Source organism: Adiantum capillus-veneris, chromosome 16, assembly GCF_014529385.1.
Source record: "Adiantum capillus-veneris isolate H3 chromosome 16, ASM1452938v2, whole genome shotgun sequence".
Lineage (NCBI taxonomy): Eukaryota > Viridiplantae > Streptophyta > Polypodiopsida > Polypodiales > Pteridaceae > Adiantum > Adiantum capillus-veneris.
In genome coordinates this window covers 127936659-127954026 of record NC_140946.1, presented here as the reverse complement: position 1 = coordinate 127954026, position 17368 = coordinate 127936659, and the positions used below count along the sequence as shown (strand labels likewise).

The following is a 17368-nucleotide window of genomic DNA, read 5'->3' as shown; positions in this document are numbered from 1 at the left end:
CGAGGCCTTTGCGGTTGACTTTCACAAGACTCTCAAGAATTTGTTCTTTGTTGGCAAGAGTTGTGGTTAGTGGCCGGAGGTTCTCCTGTGGTAAACTCCAGCTTTCTCTCATCAGTTTGTAGCCGATTGCAGCATGGTCCGTAAGCTCTTGCATGGTAGTGACTTGCTTGGAGAGAGAATATTCTTGCAATGGTGATGGAAGTCCAATGGTGTAGCGCTCGCACTGGTCCTCCAAGGGAATGAACTTAAAGGACACCGGAAGGTACACGTCGAGAAACCTTTGGTTATAGTCGTCCATGGTTTCGGTGGCAAGCATTTTCAAGTTGCCCCACTTTGCCAAAATCCGGACTTCAAACATAGAAGTCATGTAACTGCGTGCAAAAACTCTTGAAAGCTTGCCAGGTCCTTGGAGCATGCGGTTGTGTCGCGATTGAACTCAACCATTGCATAGCATTATCTGTAAGAACTCCTGTTGCTCGAGAAATCTTGGATTCTTCTGTATAGTTCCCCAAAGCATAGATGTTGTTGAATTGCTGTAGAAATTGCAATGCTTTCTTCCTATCTTTCACCCCGGAAAAAGTGAAAAATTTGACTGTCGTGCTGCCATCCGTAAAATCTTTGGGTTGGTTACGCGCATATCTAGGGTATGGATAATAAGGGTATCCATATGGGCTCCAACCATTGTAGCCTGGTGGCAGTGGTGGTGGGGGCAATGGCGGTTGCATTGGATTAGGGTTAGATGGCTGCACCATATTCCTAAATACTCCCCCGATCGGAACAGACGGTTGAGAAGGTTGCCGATTGAAAGCTCTCGTACTTTCTTTGAAGTTTCTGGTGCCAGAGGAGGAAGTACCACCTGGGGCATTAGAGGGGGTAACATGTAGTTCAAAAATTGTTGAAAACTTTGTAGCATCGGAAGATTCTGCTGAGGATGCCGCGTAAGAATGTCGTGAAGCTCGTCGAGAAGAAATTGCAATCCATGAATGCCATGTCTTGGGTTCTTTATGGCTTATGCCCTATAAGACAGAGCAATGAAGACGGGAGCACGTCCGATGCGCGATGAAGTAAGGGTGGGAGTCGCTAGTAAGTCCGGAGTCGGGACACAAAGATTCTTCAAATAAAATTCTAGCAGCCTCTAGTTTGCCCTGTCTTCTCGTTTGTAGGACCTGTATGCTTTCAGAAAAGCACATGCCTGATGGTGTGATATCATTGTCATAGAAAAGAACAGACTGAACAGACTTTTAGCACTTCAATAACTACTTAACTGAAAGAGAGAGACGACACGCGACACGGAGTGGCATATTCCACCCAGAGAGTATTGGTCCCAAACCTTGGCGCCCCTTTCGTTTATTTATATTACTTGAACTCAGTACAATGCCGGTACTCGCGCTTTTCACCTTCTAGCTGAAGCGTGCTAGAGATTGAGCCCTTTGTACTTATTTAAAGGCCCCTAGCCTATGAAAAGCAGTTTACATGAAAAGCCTTCAAACTCAAAAGCATCTAGTTGAAAAGCAGATGCCCAAAAGCTGTCAGTGTGATTTACCAAAATCCGTACAATTGCCACGTCAGCAACGCAAATTGCGGAAATCCATACATGTTGCCACATTAGCATGTTAGCGCAATTTGCGGAGCGTCCGTACTGTTGCCACATCTTAATTTTAATGTCTTTGGTTACTTGGTCCCCATTGGATGGGGTCCAACTTAAAGGACCCCATTGGATGGGGTCCCTTAAGTTGGCGGGAACTTCTCTTTAAAAAATAGTCCACTCGGTAAGACTTTGCAAGCTGGTAAAACTTCTTGCGTTGCTTCTACTTCTTCACTTAGGGTTTAGGCCCCTCAGTTGGGATTTGCAAGTCTGCTCCGTTCGTCAGTGACTTGACACTTCAGCAATTTGTTACAAATACCAAAAGGGGCGCCGGACTTTGGGGCCAATACCTCTGGGCACGGCGGAACTCCGTTGGGCCGTGTCGACTCTCTCTCTCTCTCTCTCTCTCTCTATTAAAGTTTAGTGATTTTGAAGTTTCTGTTTCTGTGCTGCCATTGATTTCACGCTTGGAGTGTCCAAGCCTGTTACAATGGTATCAGAGCTCAGAAAGATTCTTCTTCTACGGAGGATCCGATCCTTCTTGCAGCACATGCTGTTTTTTGGTGAAAGAATCTTCGTGACCTGACCTTGGACTTATTAGCCACTCCCACCCTTCGTACATCGTGCATCGGGTGCACTCCCGTCTTCATCGCTCTGTCTTACAGGGCATAAGCCATAAAGAACCCCAGATTATACATGGGTTCTCGCTGTGAATCTGTCAGAGAACACTTCTCAGTGGGTAGGCAGAGAAAAGTTGAAATTTGGCACGGGAACTGAAGAAAGGAATGAAGATTGGGACAAATTCTTGGCAGAAAAGTTTGCCAAAAAGGAGTACAAACATCAAATGCAAGTTGACAGATGTGTGAGAAGATTGATCAAGTACTCCAAAGACTCGAGATTTGCGAAACACCTGAAGGATTACCCAATTGATGAGATTTGGTCGAGATGGCGTGAGGCCATTGATTCTCCTCTCAGATCAGGAGGAAAGCTCAAAGGACAGACAAGTGCAGACAAGCGAAACCTCTACTCGCAGATAGAGTTGGACAGAACTCTTGAAAAGAAGATAAACCAGAGGACCACCAGAAGATAAGTGAGAGAGTTACAGAGCAGTAGCCGAGCGCGGAAGAAAAGGAAAGATAAAAGGAGTGGTACCAATTTTTGTGGGGACCGTCGACCTTGACCAGATGAACGAAAATACCAAACTTTGCAGAGCATTGGGCAAAGTGCGAGACCCGGAAACCCTTATCTTCTTTGATGGAGAAGCCAAGGCCAACTTCAACCGAATTGGCGGCTCGATTTGGAATTATGCCCAAGGAAATGGGGCCATAGGCAAGGGTTGTTCTAGAGGCACCTGGACGGGATGTTGCCATTACACCTGTCATTGGCAAACTACGTTTGCATTGTCAGGGTTGTTTAGGGCACAAGGCCTTTTTACATCATGCCTTTGGAAGGGTGTGACATCCTTTGAGGAATCCCTTGGTTCCCCAAGAACAGTGTCGTGGTCGATTATAGGGCAAGGAAAGCCATCTTGAAGAATGAGAAGGCAAAGAGATTGTACCTGAAAGAAGTGAATAATGATCGAAGGGCGAATATGTCAGACCTCGATAAAGAATGACAAGATTTTTTGCAAGCTCAGGTTGACTGTTTCTTTGAGCACTTACCAGGCGAGTTACCTCCTTCACGTCTTGAAGATCACATGATTGGTTCTTGGTAGTACACCACCGAAGTGGCCACCTTACAGAGTTAGCTGAGCCCAAAATGAAGAAATAATGAACCAGAATAGATTGATGATATACTCAACTGACTTCAAGGTTCTACTTGCCGAATTGATCTCAAGAGTGGTTATCATCAGATCCGAATTACTCTTGGACACGTCTACAAGACAGCTTTCAGGACGACTTTTGGTTTGTTTGTACGTATATTTGTTAATGCCTTGCGAATGCACCGGCTACATTCAACCATATGATGGACATAATTTTTAGAGAGTACCAATCATTTGTTGCCACTTTCTTTGACGATATCATCTTCTTCTCCAAGAATGAAGTAGAACACAGACACCACCTATTGCAAGTCTTCCATGCATTGCGGAAACATAGATTGGTTATCAACGCCAAAAAGAGCGAATTTTTCTTGCCTGAGATACACTTCTTGGGACACATTGTCTCAGCAGAAGGGGTAAAGATGGATCTGGCCAAAGTTGCGACTATTCAAGGTTGGCCTGATTTGAAGAACGTTCATGAGGTTCGAAGCTTATATGGGCTTGTGCTCATATTATAGGCGGTTCATTCAGAAATTTGCAGAGATAGTTTCTCCTTTGCATATGCTCTTAGAAAGGAGTTCCTTGTACTTGGGGGATCGACAGAGATTGCAACCTTTTAGACTCTCAAAGAAAAGTTGACTACGGGACCTTACCAGACTTGCAAAAGCCATTTGAAGTTTACTATGATGCTTATGGTCATAGCTTGGGAGCAGTCTTGATGCAAAAAGGCCATGTAATTCCTTATGAGAGCAGGATGTTTTTACGTCTTGAAATTGTTGAGAGCTTTTGGCAGTTATCCATGCTCTTACGCAACGGCGACACTATCTTCTCAGAGCCGACTTTACAGTCTTTACAGTCTTTACAGATCACCAAACTTTAGGCTACTTCTTGTCGCAAGCAGCTTTCGAAAAAGTAGATTCGGTGGGCTAACATCTTGTCACAGTTTCATTTCCAGATTGTCCATGTTCGTGGACAGAAGTCGCAGATGTGTTGTCTAGAAAGCCCTTGATTCTGGCTGTTTATGCGATACATCATCAAAGCTTCGACGATATGGTAGATCAGTATGCTATAGATCCTTCGACTTCAAAGTTTCTAGCAACTTCAATCGAAGGAGACATCACTTATCTTCCATAGCACATCACTTGAGATTTTCGGTTTAGCTTCGACTATTCTGAGGGATCCCGTGGTCAACAGGGTTGAATATGGTGTAGACGGTACTGCACAAGAGGGGAGTCAATGTGCTTCTGTCACAAATTACTTGGTGGAAATAAAGTCATCGACTTTCCTTTGGATTTCAGGGATACTGATGGACTGACATTATTATGCTAGATGACTTTCTGAAAGAAGTACTTCGAAATGGGAATTCCCGAAAACGAATGTGATTTTTGTGCTCACTTATGTGATTGTGTTTGAGTGCAGGTTCGAAAGACGAAATGATTGCAACATTTCGGTCTTGAGAATCTATAGACATGTTCGCAATAAGAATTAGCTAATCCGACATCAGTGAGGTCCGGGATGGATCTAGATGTGGTTGCTAAATACGTTGCCAGGAACAATGGTCGTATATCTTGAATGAGTTTCTATGTGATTGATATGATGTGAATGGGCATTGACCGAGTCGTCTTTGTGTAAGTGCTAGATTTGTGTTTGTCTAGTGCGTCGGTGTCTATTGAATTGGTATATGGCATATGTATGTTTTGCAAACGTAATCGAGGGCGATTACAAAATGATGATGTGGCAGTATTGCCCGGGACAGGAAAAGCTGATGCAGCAACAGGGATTTGCGTTGACAGGCCGACGTGGCAAACAATACGGATTTCCGTGTTATGCGCTAACAGCTGATGATGTGGCAGGCTGTACGGAATTCCATAATTTGTGTTGGCTGCTTTTTTATGGAAGATTTTGGGACTAGATGCTTTTGGGATAATTTGCTTTTGAGTTTACTGCCTTTCGGGCATCCCTTGTAAGTTTATAATAGTCTCTGGGGCCTCGATTTGCAGAGCATCTGGACGAAGAGTCTGAGAGAAGAGGTCCCTCGGGATTTGTGCTTTGCAATGATTAATGATAAAGAAATACCGAAAGGGGAGCCAGACTTTGGGGCCAATACCTTTGGGCATGGAACTCCGTCGGGCCGTGTCTCACTCTCTCTCTCTCTCTCTCTCTCTCTCTCTCTCTCTCTCTATTAAAGTTCAATAATTCTGAAGTTTTTGTTCGTGTGTTGCTATTGATTTCACGCTTGGAGTGTCCAAGCATGTTACATCTTTCCTGGATGTAGGAGTGTCACGATTGTGACTATGTGAACAACATTACATCTACTCCTAGTTGTAGATACGCGAAGTGCCATGCCAAGGAGAACCCCTACGCTTGGATGGTCATGACCCTTCGCTCAAGAGACATGCCTCTTCGCCAAAAGCCACACTCCTTCGACGTTTGGTCACACCCCTTCGCTCTACGGATGCGACTCTTCGCCCAATGGTTGCAACTCTTCACCGACAGATGTGTCTTTACGTCTAAAGTCACGTCTCTTCATCAGGAGACGTGTCTTTTCATTTGTGTCTCTTCGTCTCCTATATAAGGAGCCTATTGTACTTAGTTTTCAAGCAATCATTTAATCAATCAACACAGAGTCTTTTGAGTCTTGTTTCTTAGTTCAGTTCAAGTTTCTTAAGTTTTAATCATGAGTTTAAGTACTTAATTAAGGATTAGTACCTAGAATCCTTACAGTGGTATTATAGAAAATTTTTTTCCCGGGACCCGAAGGTTGTGAGCCTCTCACCCTCGTCACTACCCTCTCCACCCCGGTCCCCTTCTCGTAGTTGCATGGAAGCAGAAGAAAGGTGGTACACACACACCCACGAGCATGAGGTAACATGAATTTTTCTGTTCCAATTACATAAATAACAGACACAGACACAGATGTGTGTGCGGCGTGCCACGTATCCGGTGATTTTTTGGGAAAATTTCGTGCTGGTGACTCTTTGCGTACCCCATCCCTGGGGTGGTAACCCTTCGAACCCGCCCTCTCACCCCTTCCCGCGAACGGGCACATCAACGGGCAGCACCTCTTCACTTTGCTGGCACCCTTTCGCATATAGAAGTACTTATTTGTGGGTGTGGCGCTCTCTCTGCTAGCGGCTGAATACCTTCGTTGGTTGCTGCACATCAACGGGCATGCCTCTTCGTGAAAGGGCACCATGGAAGGACACCCCTTCACTCACGTCGCACCGCACCCTTTTCTCCCAAAGTTGCTACTCACCAAGCGATCGAGTCCCCAGCAGGTTGCCTCTTCACACGTTCTGAAAACTCCTCACGCTAATTTGTTGAATCGCTGGCTGAAGCGTTGCCTTCTTTCGCTGGAGTTTTTACGCTAAGAAACCAGCGTTACTTTTTAAACCTACATTAACACACCGCAAATTTATTAAGCCCCAAAGTGGTCGGCCAAAGTTGGCTGTCTGTCCCAATTTACCCACGTGTGAACATTTTGAATCCTCCAGAGTCCAAACCAGCCAGCAACGTAGCAAATGTTGCACATTTCAAGCCCTCTTTCACCCTCTAGCATTGGCTTTCTGGCTCCCCTCTGCCCGTCGTCAGAACTCTACCCATGGTAGATGACCCATCCCTTTCCTCTCATACATAGACGAGGTTCCAGAGGAAAGTTTGCCGGAGAAGAACCTTCTTGGCCACGATATAAGTGTTATTCCGGCACTCAGACGACCGAAACAAAATCCATCCTCGTTCTCAAACCAATTATGGAGCCGAAGTATATACTAGTTTCTGAGCTGGCATACATTCTTATTACAGATCCTCCAGAACCCGTACTTGCTCTAGATTCAATACCCGTTCTTGTGTCTTAGGTCGTGCCGACAGTACAGGATTACGTGGTTTATGTCACCTATTGCCACGCAACTTAGTTACAAGTGTGGGTGGTGTGGCATACCTACTAGTGTGCAAGTTTCGTCATCTTCCACACTTCGAGTACATCCTTGGGCGGTACCCTACTGCCTGACAGAGTGTAGATTGGACGCAGTCAACAACATTATCTTCCTCCAGTCCCTGGTGCGTGTTCACAGTAAGCTCCTAGTCTCAGGTTACACAGCCCGCTCTAAAGGAGACACCTCCCATTGACGAGGTCGAGATCTCCATGTCGATGTCCCATGAAGAAAATGGTCAGCAGGCGCACAGATGCTTGCCTTTCTCAAAGCCCAAATGGAAGCTATGCAACAGACTTTCTCAGCAAGTCTTGCTTCCATCAACACTTGCTTGGACCAGTTACAGATGCAAACCTTTGAAGCGACCAAATCGGAGGTTTCGCAACTAAAATTCTCACCCAAAGCATGGTTTTTCAGACACACCTAGACACAAAGTACCTTCGTGCGAGTAGCGAAAGTCTTCGCATGAATATTCTTGGAACTGTTACAATTCTAAGCAGCAAACTTCTTATTGGAATCATCAGCAACAAAAGCAGCAACATGAAGCTTCCAAAGGATCTCATCTTAAAAAGAAATCAGGACTTAGTGGCACATATATCCGACCCTGGTCGAGTACTCGATCGTGAACATCGCAACGTTGGACAAGTTCCCCCTCTCGAGCCATGCCCTACATTTAAGTCTTTCTTATTTGATGGTGGTAAAGTCGAAGATTTATTGATCCTTTTCTTGTGCAAGAGGATCCTTCAGAGGTCTAAGAGGCAAAAACTTCCTCAACCTCCCCCTTCTCAATTGGAAGCCTTAATACCCATTGAGAAAGCTGAAGATTCAGAAGATTCCAGTTCTTATGTGACAACCAACAAACACATAACCCCTTCTTTGGCCGTGATCCAAGCAGGAAAATTCGCCTCGTCATCGGCCTTGCAGAATACAGTCTTTGTCTCTAAACAGATACCAGATGCTACGGTGAATGACAATTCTTCAAACTTGAAGACTCCAGTCCTTGCCTTCAGCGGTGCAAAGGATGAAGCAGATACCGACTCTTGCAGCACGACTTTAGTTGCTTTAGTCGCTGCAAATGAATCTTTGGACACAACTTGTTCTATTCACTACTTTGTCTCAGTCTACAACATCCCTTTAGGAGGTTCTTACTGTTCCAGGCAAACCAATGGAATACCTTACAGATTTCGAACCAGTGGTCATCACTCAACAGAAAACTCAAGTCAGTTTACCAATAATTTCACTCGAAGCAGATAAAGATTCAATCTTTTATTGGATAAAGCTCGAAGTTGCAAAAGACTTTGACAAAGGCATTGATCAAGTTGTAGATATGATCAGTTTTCAGTTTGACAAAATAGTCATGGTCAATAACAATGCCATGACGTGGGACTTAACAGAAAGAGCTGTGGATGCAGAAGCACAACAATAGTACATTTCCTTCTCCCGGAGTTTCTACAACTACCATGGGTTTTTTTTTTAAAGAGGGAGGGAATGTCACGATTGTGACTATGTTAACAGCATTACATCTACTCCTAGTTACAGATACCAAAGTGCCATGCCAAGGAGAACCCCTACGCTTGGATGGTCATGACCCTTCGCTCAAGAGACGTGCCTCTTCGCCAAAAGCCACACTCCTTCGATGACTGGTCACACCCCTTCGCTCTACGGGTGCGACTCTTCGCCCAATGGTTGCAGCTCTTCACCGAAAGGATGCATCTTTACGTCTAAAGTCATGTCTCTTCACCAGGAGACATGTCTTTTCATTTGTGTCTCTTCGTCTCCTATATAAGGAGCCTATTGTACTCAGTTTTCAAGCAATCATTCAATTAATCAACACAGAGTCTTTTGAGTCTTGTTTCTGAGTTCAGTTCAAGTTTCTTAAGTCTTAATCATGAGTTTAAGTACTTAATTAAGGATTAGTTATCTTTGAGCCCATTAGATCAGCATGGGCAATTAACAGTGGCCACTTTTCAGTAGCCTTGCGGCATCACATGCAAAGAACAGTATGATCAGCTGCAGGGCTATTCTGATTGCATGCAGAAGAGACATGAGATTAGTGTCTAGAGGAAACCCTTCCTAGCTATGTGAGTATAGCTGAGCTGTATCACAAGCAATTCGCTCACCTCATAATAGGCTGGGAGTGTTAAATGTATTTTCTGCAGGATGGTTAGTTCGAGCTGTATCCTTCGTGCTCCTTGTAAGGATTCTAGGTAGTGGCAGGACGCTCTCTGAAGGCTATCAAGACCCTGACCATAGCTGAAACATTGTCATTCTCCTCAGGTGCTTTATGCCTGCTATCCACCCATGCAAGATCCTCCTGCTTAGCTGTGCTGTGTAAAGAAGGAGATATTGGGCAGTCTGCTGGAGCAAGAGATTTCATGAGAACCAATCTAGTGGTTCCCTTAAAATGCTGACTCTTCAGCCTCTCCTGAACAAGGGCGTAAATCTTTCATCAGTTGTGGCACTGGTTGTAGTGAAACTGTCATGTGTCGTCTACCGCTTGATCAGACTTGCCTTCATTGTGAAATAAGAACTTGAAATTGACCAGCAACCTTAGGTGTTTGGACTGCTTGAAGACTGTGTTTTGATCCTTGCTTTGTTTAAGCGTTCAATGTCTCATCTCTATGCCTTGATTGATTTCACAGGTGCCATATTATCTGGATGAAAGCACAGGATGGGGTTTAGACGTTTCTGAATTGAAATCACGGCTGCAAGCTGCCACTGCAGCAGGAATCAATGTGAGGGCCCTGGTTGTCATCAATCCTGGAAATCCTACGGGTCAGGTATGCAGACTTGCACAGGGTGTTGCTTTGTTGAACAAAAGGAAACATTCTGTTATGTGCCCCCATAGTACTCTGCTGTGTTTTCTATCATCATATGGATGTATATGTGTTTCTTGGTCTTCTTAATATGCAGGTGCTTTCAGAACAAAACCAGCAAAGTATTGTCCAATTTTGCAAAGACGAGAACTTGCTTTTGCTAGCTGATGAAGTGAGTTTACAATGTCTCGTAAGCATTAGATAGGATCTGAAAGCAAATAGGATTAAACTTTGAGGAAGAGTTTTACCTACTGTGTTCTTTTCAGATGTCTTGTGTAACATGTGTATTGTATCAGGTTTGGTGGTTTTAATACACCTTGAGTTGGCAGGTCTATCAAGAAAATGTTTATGTGGATAACAAAAAGTTTACATCTTTCAAAAAGATTGCAAGGAGCATGGGATATACAGAGAAGGATTTCAGCTTGGTGTCATTTCATTCCATCTCAAAAGGTTCATCCCAAAAATTATTATTTATCTTAGGTTTAGAGAACATTTAAATAGGACTTCCCTGTTGTGAAGCATCACCACTCTCTGTACAGAATCTATGTTTTGATTTGGTGCATTGTTCCAGGTTATTATGGAGAATGTGGACGAAGAGGTGGATACATGGAGGTGACTGGTTTAGATTCAGAGGTCAAGGATCAGATTTACAAAGTGGCATCTGTTAACCTTTGCTCTAATATTTCTGGGCAAATAATGATGAGCCTTGTCATGAACCCTCCAAAGGTATCTCATGTTCTGTTATCTGAAGCTTATAATGGTCTGTTGAAGTTCATGTATGTGCAGGTGGACGAAGTATGTCATGAAATTGGGCACCGATTGTGCTGTTTTTCTTGCCATTTTCTATCTTCTTACGTGTGAGTTTGATTTATTGGAGCATCATGTCCTTGCTAACTCTTGCCCAATATTTATGCACAAGTTATACGATGTAAGACACTTTTGTAGATGATCATTTTGTTCTTGACGTTCCTTTTCAAGATTTTATGTACATGATTTCAAGTTTTGTAGCTAGAGGAATTTATCCCAAGAAGTAAGGTGAACTTAATTGTACTAGGAATAGTAATTATCGTGTCTTTTTAGACCTTTAGATATTTCGAACTCCCTTGGGTTTGGAAGTAGATATCTATGATAAACGCCTTGAACTGGAGTATGCTGATCTAAATATCATCTATATGCCTCACATTTCTTCGAACATCTCTCTTTTTGCCAAATATTGTGTCATTTTCTCTCAACTATTTAGATTTTCTCGACTTTGTTCTAATAAATCTTCTTTTGTTGTTTAGTCGTGTCATCTTATTTCTTTACTCATTAAGAAAAGAAGATACTCATTCAAAAGAATCATGAAAAATATTTGCTCATTTTTGCAATATAGTAAATTTATTTTCTATGTTTCTTCTTTTGGATGTTCAAGACAATTAGTAGTAAATTCAATAAAAGCAGGGAGCTTAAAAGCCCACTTATTGTTTAATCTACTAGTGCACTAATTTTCTGTTTAGATCTTTGGTGCTATTAGTAATTTTACTCCTACTTGATCAATGCTAGCCTTCACCATGGTTGAGTATGACGCAGGGTGATAGTAACTCAGTTCTTTGGTTTTATAGAGTTATGTCCATATCATAAATGAGCTCTATACAAACTTGCATCTACTCTTGGGCATTGATGACGTGAGTAGGGATGTCATAGCTACGTCCATATTATGAATGAGCTCTATACAAACTTGCACCTACTCTTGGGCACTGATGACGTGAGTAGGGATGTCATAGCTGTTGTCCAAGCTATGCATGATAAAGGTGAGAATCTTTTTCTTCCTGTTTGGACAAGTGTCAAGCAGCAATGTTAAGGTCACATATTGTAAAGTGAACTTTGTGCTTCTTTGGTTATGTTTTGCCTTCTAGGTAGGTACTTAGTAATATTCGATTACAGTCTTTAACTTACATTAGGATTTAAGATTTTTTTCGAAGAATTTTTTGTGTGGAGTCTGAATTCTAAGATTAAGTCAAGTAAGCTTCTTTAACTTATTCTGCTCAGGCCTTTTCTAAAAGCATTTTAAAGTGAATCATGGTTTGTTTTTATCTAGTTTTGTTTAGTAAAAAAGTGATTTAGTTTTTACTTTATTTGTATTTTTTTTGAGTGTCTTAGCCTCTCTTATAATCTGTACACCTAATGGCTTCAAAATAAATATAATCACTACTTACATAGTGAAAGGACACTCTAAAGAGAAGAAAACGATAAAAGGGAAATTAAGCAAAGAAAAACACAAATGTATTAATGTGCAATCAACCATCTCTCTTTATATAAGCAAAAAATATCTTTTGACTTTCCACTTCCATGGGTCTTTTCATTTCCTAAACTCACCCTTCACTTATTTCCTTTTGATGTTTCGAAAGACTTTTTAATTTTCCAAGATTGGGGAGACCTAATCCGTAAGTTGAGACTTTTTTTGACCTTATGAAGGTATATATAGCTCTCTGTACTGAAGAAATGCAGCCAGCTTTACATGTTCAGGATATTTTTGCAGGTCGGAGATGAATCTTTTGAACTGTATACCAATGAGCGGGATGGAATTCTCTCATCTCTTGGTAGGAGAGCAAAGGTGTGTGTTCAAAATTCATGGTTGTATCATACTGAGAAAGTTACGAAGTAGTATGCAGCTTAGTGAAGAAGAGTTTTGTAGATGCACGGAAAGGTAGTGCACACTTCTTGACTGGAAATATGCTAGTCTCCTATCATGTCTTCTTGTGTACACTTCTTGACTGGAAATATGCTAGTCTCCTATTGTGTCTTGTCCTATGTTGTGTTGTCTTATTCTGAGAGGTATTTTTATAGGCAATTTCATTTAGAGGAATGTATAGTAAGGCATGGGTAACTGAGAGAGGTAATGACTTCTATGCGTGTGGTGATAGATGCTTGCAGAGGCCTTGAACAAGCTGGAGGGTGTGACTTGCAATGAAGCTGAAGGGGCCATGTATCTGTTTCCTAGGATTGAATTGCCAGAGGGAGCCATCAAAGCTGCAAAAGCTGCTGGAATGGTCCCAGATACGTTTTACTGCAGGCGCTTGCTGGATGCCACTGGCATTGTTGTGGTGCCAGGCTCAGGTTTTCGCCAAGTAAGTGTCAAGGACAGCTTCAATTGATGTATGCATTGTAGCCGGAGAAAGGAAGGATATCATCATGGTCCTCTCTTACAATTGTTGCTACATTATGCATGGGGGCGTATGAGAAAGGTGAAAAAAGGAAGGATATCATCATGGTCCTCTATTGGTGCTATACAGTGCATGGTCGTGACATGTTTTACCTTTTGAGCTGACGACTTGCTTTCTGATCAGGTGCCAGGAACATGGCATTTTCGAATCACGATCCTTCCACCAGAGGACAAAATGCCCAGCATCATTACAAAGCTCTCTACTTTCCATGAAAGATTCATGCAGGAGTTCCAGCCCTGAGAGGAGGGAGTATATTTAACTATGATCTTATCAATAAGCGCTGACCACAATACAGACCTTCCTGCACACTCTCATTTTTGTGCCTTCTTACCACGTTGTAACACTCTGGTTCATTCTTCATGCTACCCAGTTGTGAAGCTCCTTGCTCCCAAAATTTTGTTCAATAAGAGTCAACAGGAATAATGAGCTGCTTTTTGTTGAGAAGAGCGAAGCTCACCTGCCAATTGTACAACGAGACGAATTGTTGTGAACCCATGAATGCAATTTGAGGTGGTCATAATGGATTGTGCTTTTCACCTAAAGCGTGTGACAAATTATGTGAACCCACCTGTGCATTTGGGTTGCCTCTCTCCTTCTGCTGTGCGCGCGAGCGATCGCACCCTCCATTGCTGATCTCAGGTTGTGCTAGCTGTCTTCCTCCACCTTCAGCCTTCGAGGCTGTGCGATATCCAGAGAGGGATATATGGACTAGGCTCCAAGCCTCATTGGTTATCATCACATAAAGCAAAATCATTCTGACAATGGTGAATTCTGAGAGTTTGATGCCTCAAGCCACCCATTGCACAACATTAAATTTTGATGATCTTGTTACATCAATGCCTTAATGCTTGTAATTTTGACCTATAAACCCAAGCTTGGCGATGGGTTTTGAACTTTCTGTTCTTATTATAAATGGGTGATTGCAACAAACCTGAACTCCGGGGACCATGTGGGTGCATCATGAGGAATTTTTCTAATGCCAGAGGTAGAGCTATATGGTCCTTCTACACTTGAAAATAGAATCTTGCGTGTGGGGCTTCTATTCTAGAATATTTTCAGTTGTAGTTGTGTCATTTTCTTTTGGGTGCAATGCTTGTAAACTTTCATGACCAACTTTCAGACTTATTAAATGTATTGGCCATTTGTTTTGTGGCCCCAAACTTTTAAAAGGTACTTAGCATTTAGAGAGTAGGTTAGGAGATAGATTATGCATCAAGAGCTGATTATTTAGTACACCCTTGACGTGTATCTACATCTTGTGGTATCCTACATGCATTATGCCTCTCATATATTAGCTTAAGCTATCAAGTACTTCAAGGTAACAAGTCTAAAGGTTGTAAAATGAAATTACCTGTATAATCCTTTTCTCGAGGAAGAAAAAGCCTTACGACTCCATAAATCTATTGATGTGCTAAATGCATGAGGGTGTTGGTTCATTTCTCTTTATATCTAACTCTGGCATATATGCTACAAGTAATAGATATGTCAAACTATGCGAAACAAATACTGTTTGGGGACTTGTATGATGCAGCATGTCAAAGCCGCAAAATGGATCGTGAATTGTGCTCCACATTGATGATGGATTCTATGTTGAATTAAACAAAAGTCTGCTTACCACTTAATAAAATTGTACAGATTTTACACTTTGATTGCCTAATTTGTTGAATTTATCATTATTCCTTGTGTCTTCCCCTATAACGAACTGGAGTTTGTACATTTAATGGTTCACTCAAAATTATCTCTATTAGGAAGATCAATAATGTTGGTAATGAAAAGATTGTTTGCATGATCGCACTTTTCTCGGTCATTGATAGTATGCTCCACTTGTTATATGCTGTTGGGGTTTTGGAGGATCCCAACAGATTATTATAAGAATAAATGGTGGTTTTCCAATTCATGTGCATTAATTTAATTGCATTCAGCAAACAGTAGAGGCATTTGACCTAATGTTGAAACTTATGCCTCCATGGATTTAGACTCTTGATCCAAACAGCTTTAAAAATGTAAAGTGCATGGAAAAAGACTAAAAAACATTGATCGCCGCATGCATGTAAATGATTATTTTAGGGCCATTATTTTTGACGATCTAGGTAGACTTACATGTTTCTAGAAATAAAGTGAAAACAATAGCTTCTAGAAAGATTCCACACACTTCAGCCCAATGGAAGGATTTAAACAATACTTATAGAGGCCATCTACCTCTAGTGAGAAAATCTGTTTAGGAAAACGACTTGAGATAACATATGGGTATGGAAGCTCTTAGCCTCGAATATCGACTTCACATTTATGTCGAAAATGAAGGGAGTTACAATATTGAGTAGGGTATTTTGTCAGCTTATTGCTAACAACCCTTTTCACCCATGGTACAATTAGAGGGGTCTTAACACTGGAGGTGTTCCAAGGCCAGTATCTACCTCTTACAAAAGCACAAAAATCAGGTCATCCTTGTGTATGAGGATCAACACATAAAATTTCAAAAGATTGTGTTTGGATGCAAAAGGTCTCATCCTTGGATAATAGAAAATGGAGAGAGTATTTTTCTTTGTTCTTCAGGTTGGTTGGAGTACTCCCTCTTTTGGTGAAATTAAAAATCTACAATGTTACCAAATGGAAACTCAAATTTTGGGAAATATTACCATGGTATTTTTGGGAAATTTCAAATTTATACTATGTTGCTGGTTGAGGAACATGTTTAAGGGGTCAATGATAGGTTGAAGGCCAATTGCAGGGCCTTGGAAATTGCCACGAGACGATTCGCTGTAATCTAAATTAATAGGCAGCCCACAGAAATCAAAATAGGTTGCGTCATGTATGCTAGAGTCGACCGGAGCTAAGGGTACTAATTCTTTCAAACCACTCATTGGAGCTATTCCACTCTTACTTTTCCTTTTTTACTTAAGTATCCGTTGTCATCCTAGTCATCATCTTTGAGCCAAAAGTAACGTGTATTGCCAATTAAGACTAAAGCGCAGATGCTTATCACAATAAATTCTGAATCAACCGAAGATAAGAAGTAAGAAGGAAACTATTTCTAATACGTTTTCTCTTATGAAGAACTTGTTTACCGCGCAAATAAAAGAGGGCATGGCATTGCCTCATATTTGAATGAGTCTAGTATTATCTTTAGCTGGTTACATGCACTAAAGTTGAACTTGGATGAAGAGGCAACATATATAGACTTGTTATCCTCATGGAAATAACTCTCTTAAAAATAGTTGCATGCCATATAGATGTTTGCAATCAGTTGAACAAGTTCCCTATCACACACAAGCCAGCATACAAGTAGAGCACAAAACAAAATCTTGACTACGATGCTCACAAAGATTGTAAGGGGAGGGGGAGCAAATTGGGAGATGCAATTGCATTGCACATTGGCCATATAGGGTTGCTTATAAAAAGGTGCTTGACACAACTCCGCATTAAGTCTAAAGCTTAGGTTAGATTCTATATTGGTTATGAAGATTTTTTTTTTCCATTGATGAATCTTGGCTACCGATGAGGCACGTTGGTTAGGTTGCTAGGTATCATACATGATTTTGAGTCTTACCCTTTGTGAGCTGAGTTGGCTATTGTAGTTCCTAGTCACTTCGTAGATGATTTGAAAGGTTGGATGTGTAGTGTTTTTTGTCAGGCTCAAAGTAGACTGATACACACAACATGTTATAAGCATGCTTTTTAGGATTCTTTGATTGTTGCATATACGCTTAAATGCACTCTGATATCTTCTCTAGAAGATTTAGTTGTGTGAAAGACGGATATGTCTTCTTTGATGCTTAAGTGCACACTAATTTCTTCTTTCAAATATTGTGTTGAAAAAAGAAAATCCTTTAGTTGTGTGAAAGAAGAACATGCTTTCTTTGATGCTTAAGTGCACACTAATTTCTTCTTTTAAATACTTGGTTGTGTTTTAAAAAGAAAACCCTTTATTTGGCTTGTCTAGAGAGGATGCCAATGCGGAAGCTATGTGGTGCAGATGCGTGTGCAGTGAGTGTAGAGTGATAGACTGCGTGTCGGTTGAGTACTCACTACTAAAGAGTGAGACCCCATATTCTTTTATGTAGAAAGAATAAGGTCAA

At 41.6% G+C, this 17368-nt stretch overlaps 1 protein-coding gene across 2 annotated transcripts in view; it reads left to right on the top strand.

The window, feature by feature from the left end:
* LOC147439846 (alanine aminotransferase 2-like) overlaps positions 1 to 14222 on the top strand; it is a 99691-nt gene extending 85469 nt beyond the window's left edge. For both annotated transcript variants that reach the window (XM_086485582.1, XM_086485583.1), the window contains exons 9-15: positions 9916 to 10053; positions 10187 to 10261; positions 10419 to 10539; positions 10661 to 10815; positions 12608 to 12682; positions 12993 to 13196; positions 13416 to 14222. In XM_086485582.1, the coding sequence (XP_086341708.1) occupies positions 9916 to 10053; positions 10187 to 10261; positions 10419 to 10539; positions 10661 to 10815; positions 12608 to 12682; positions 12993 to 13196; positions 13416 to 13532 (885 nt within the window). In that variant the 3' untranslated portion in view covers positions 13533 to 14222. The remainder of the gene's footprint in view (positions 1 to 9915; positions 10054 to 10186; positions 10262 to 10418; positions 10540 to 10660; positions 10816 to 12607; positions 12683 to 12992; positions 13197 to 13415) is intronic.
* Positions 14223 to 17368: the final 3146 nt, after the last annotated feature.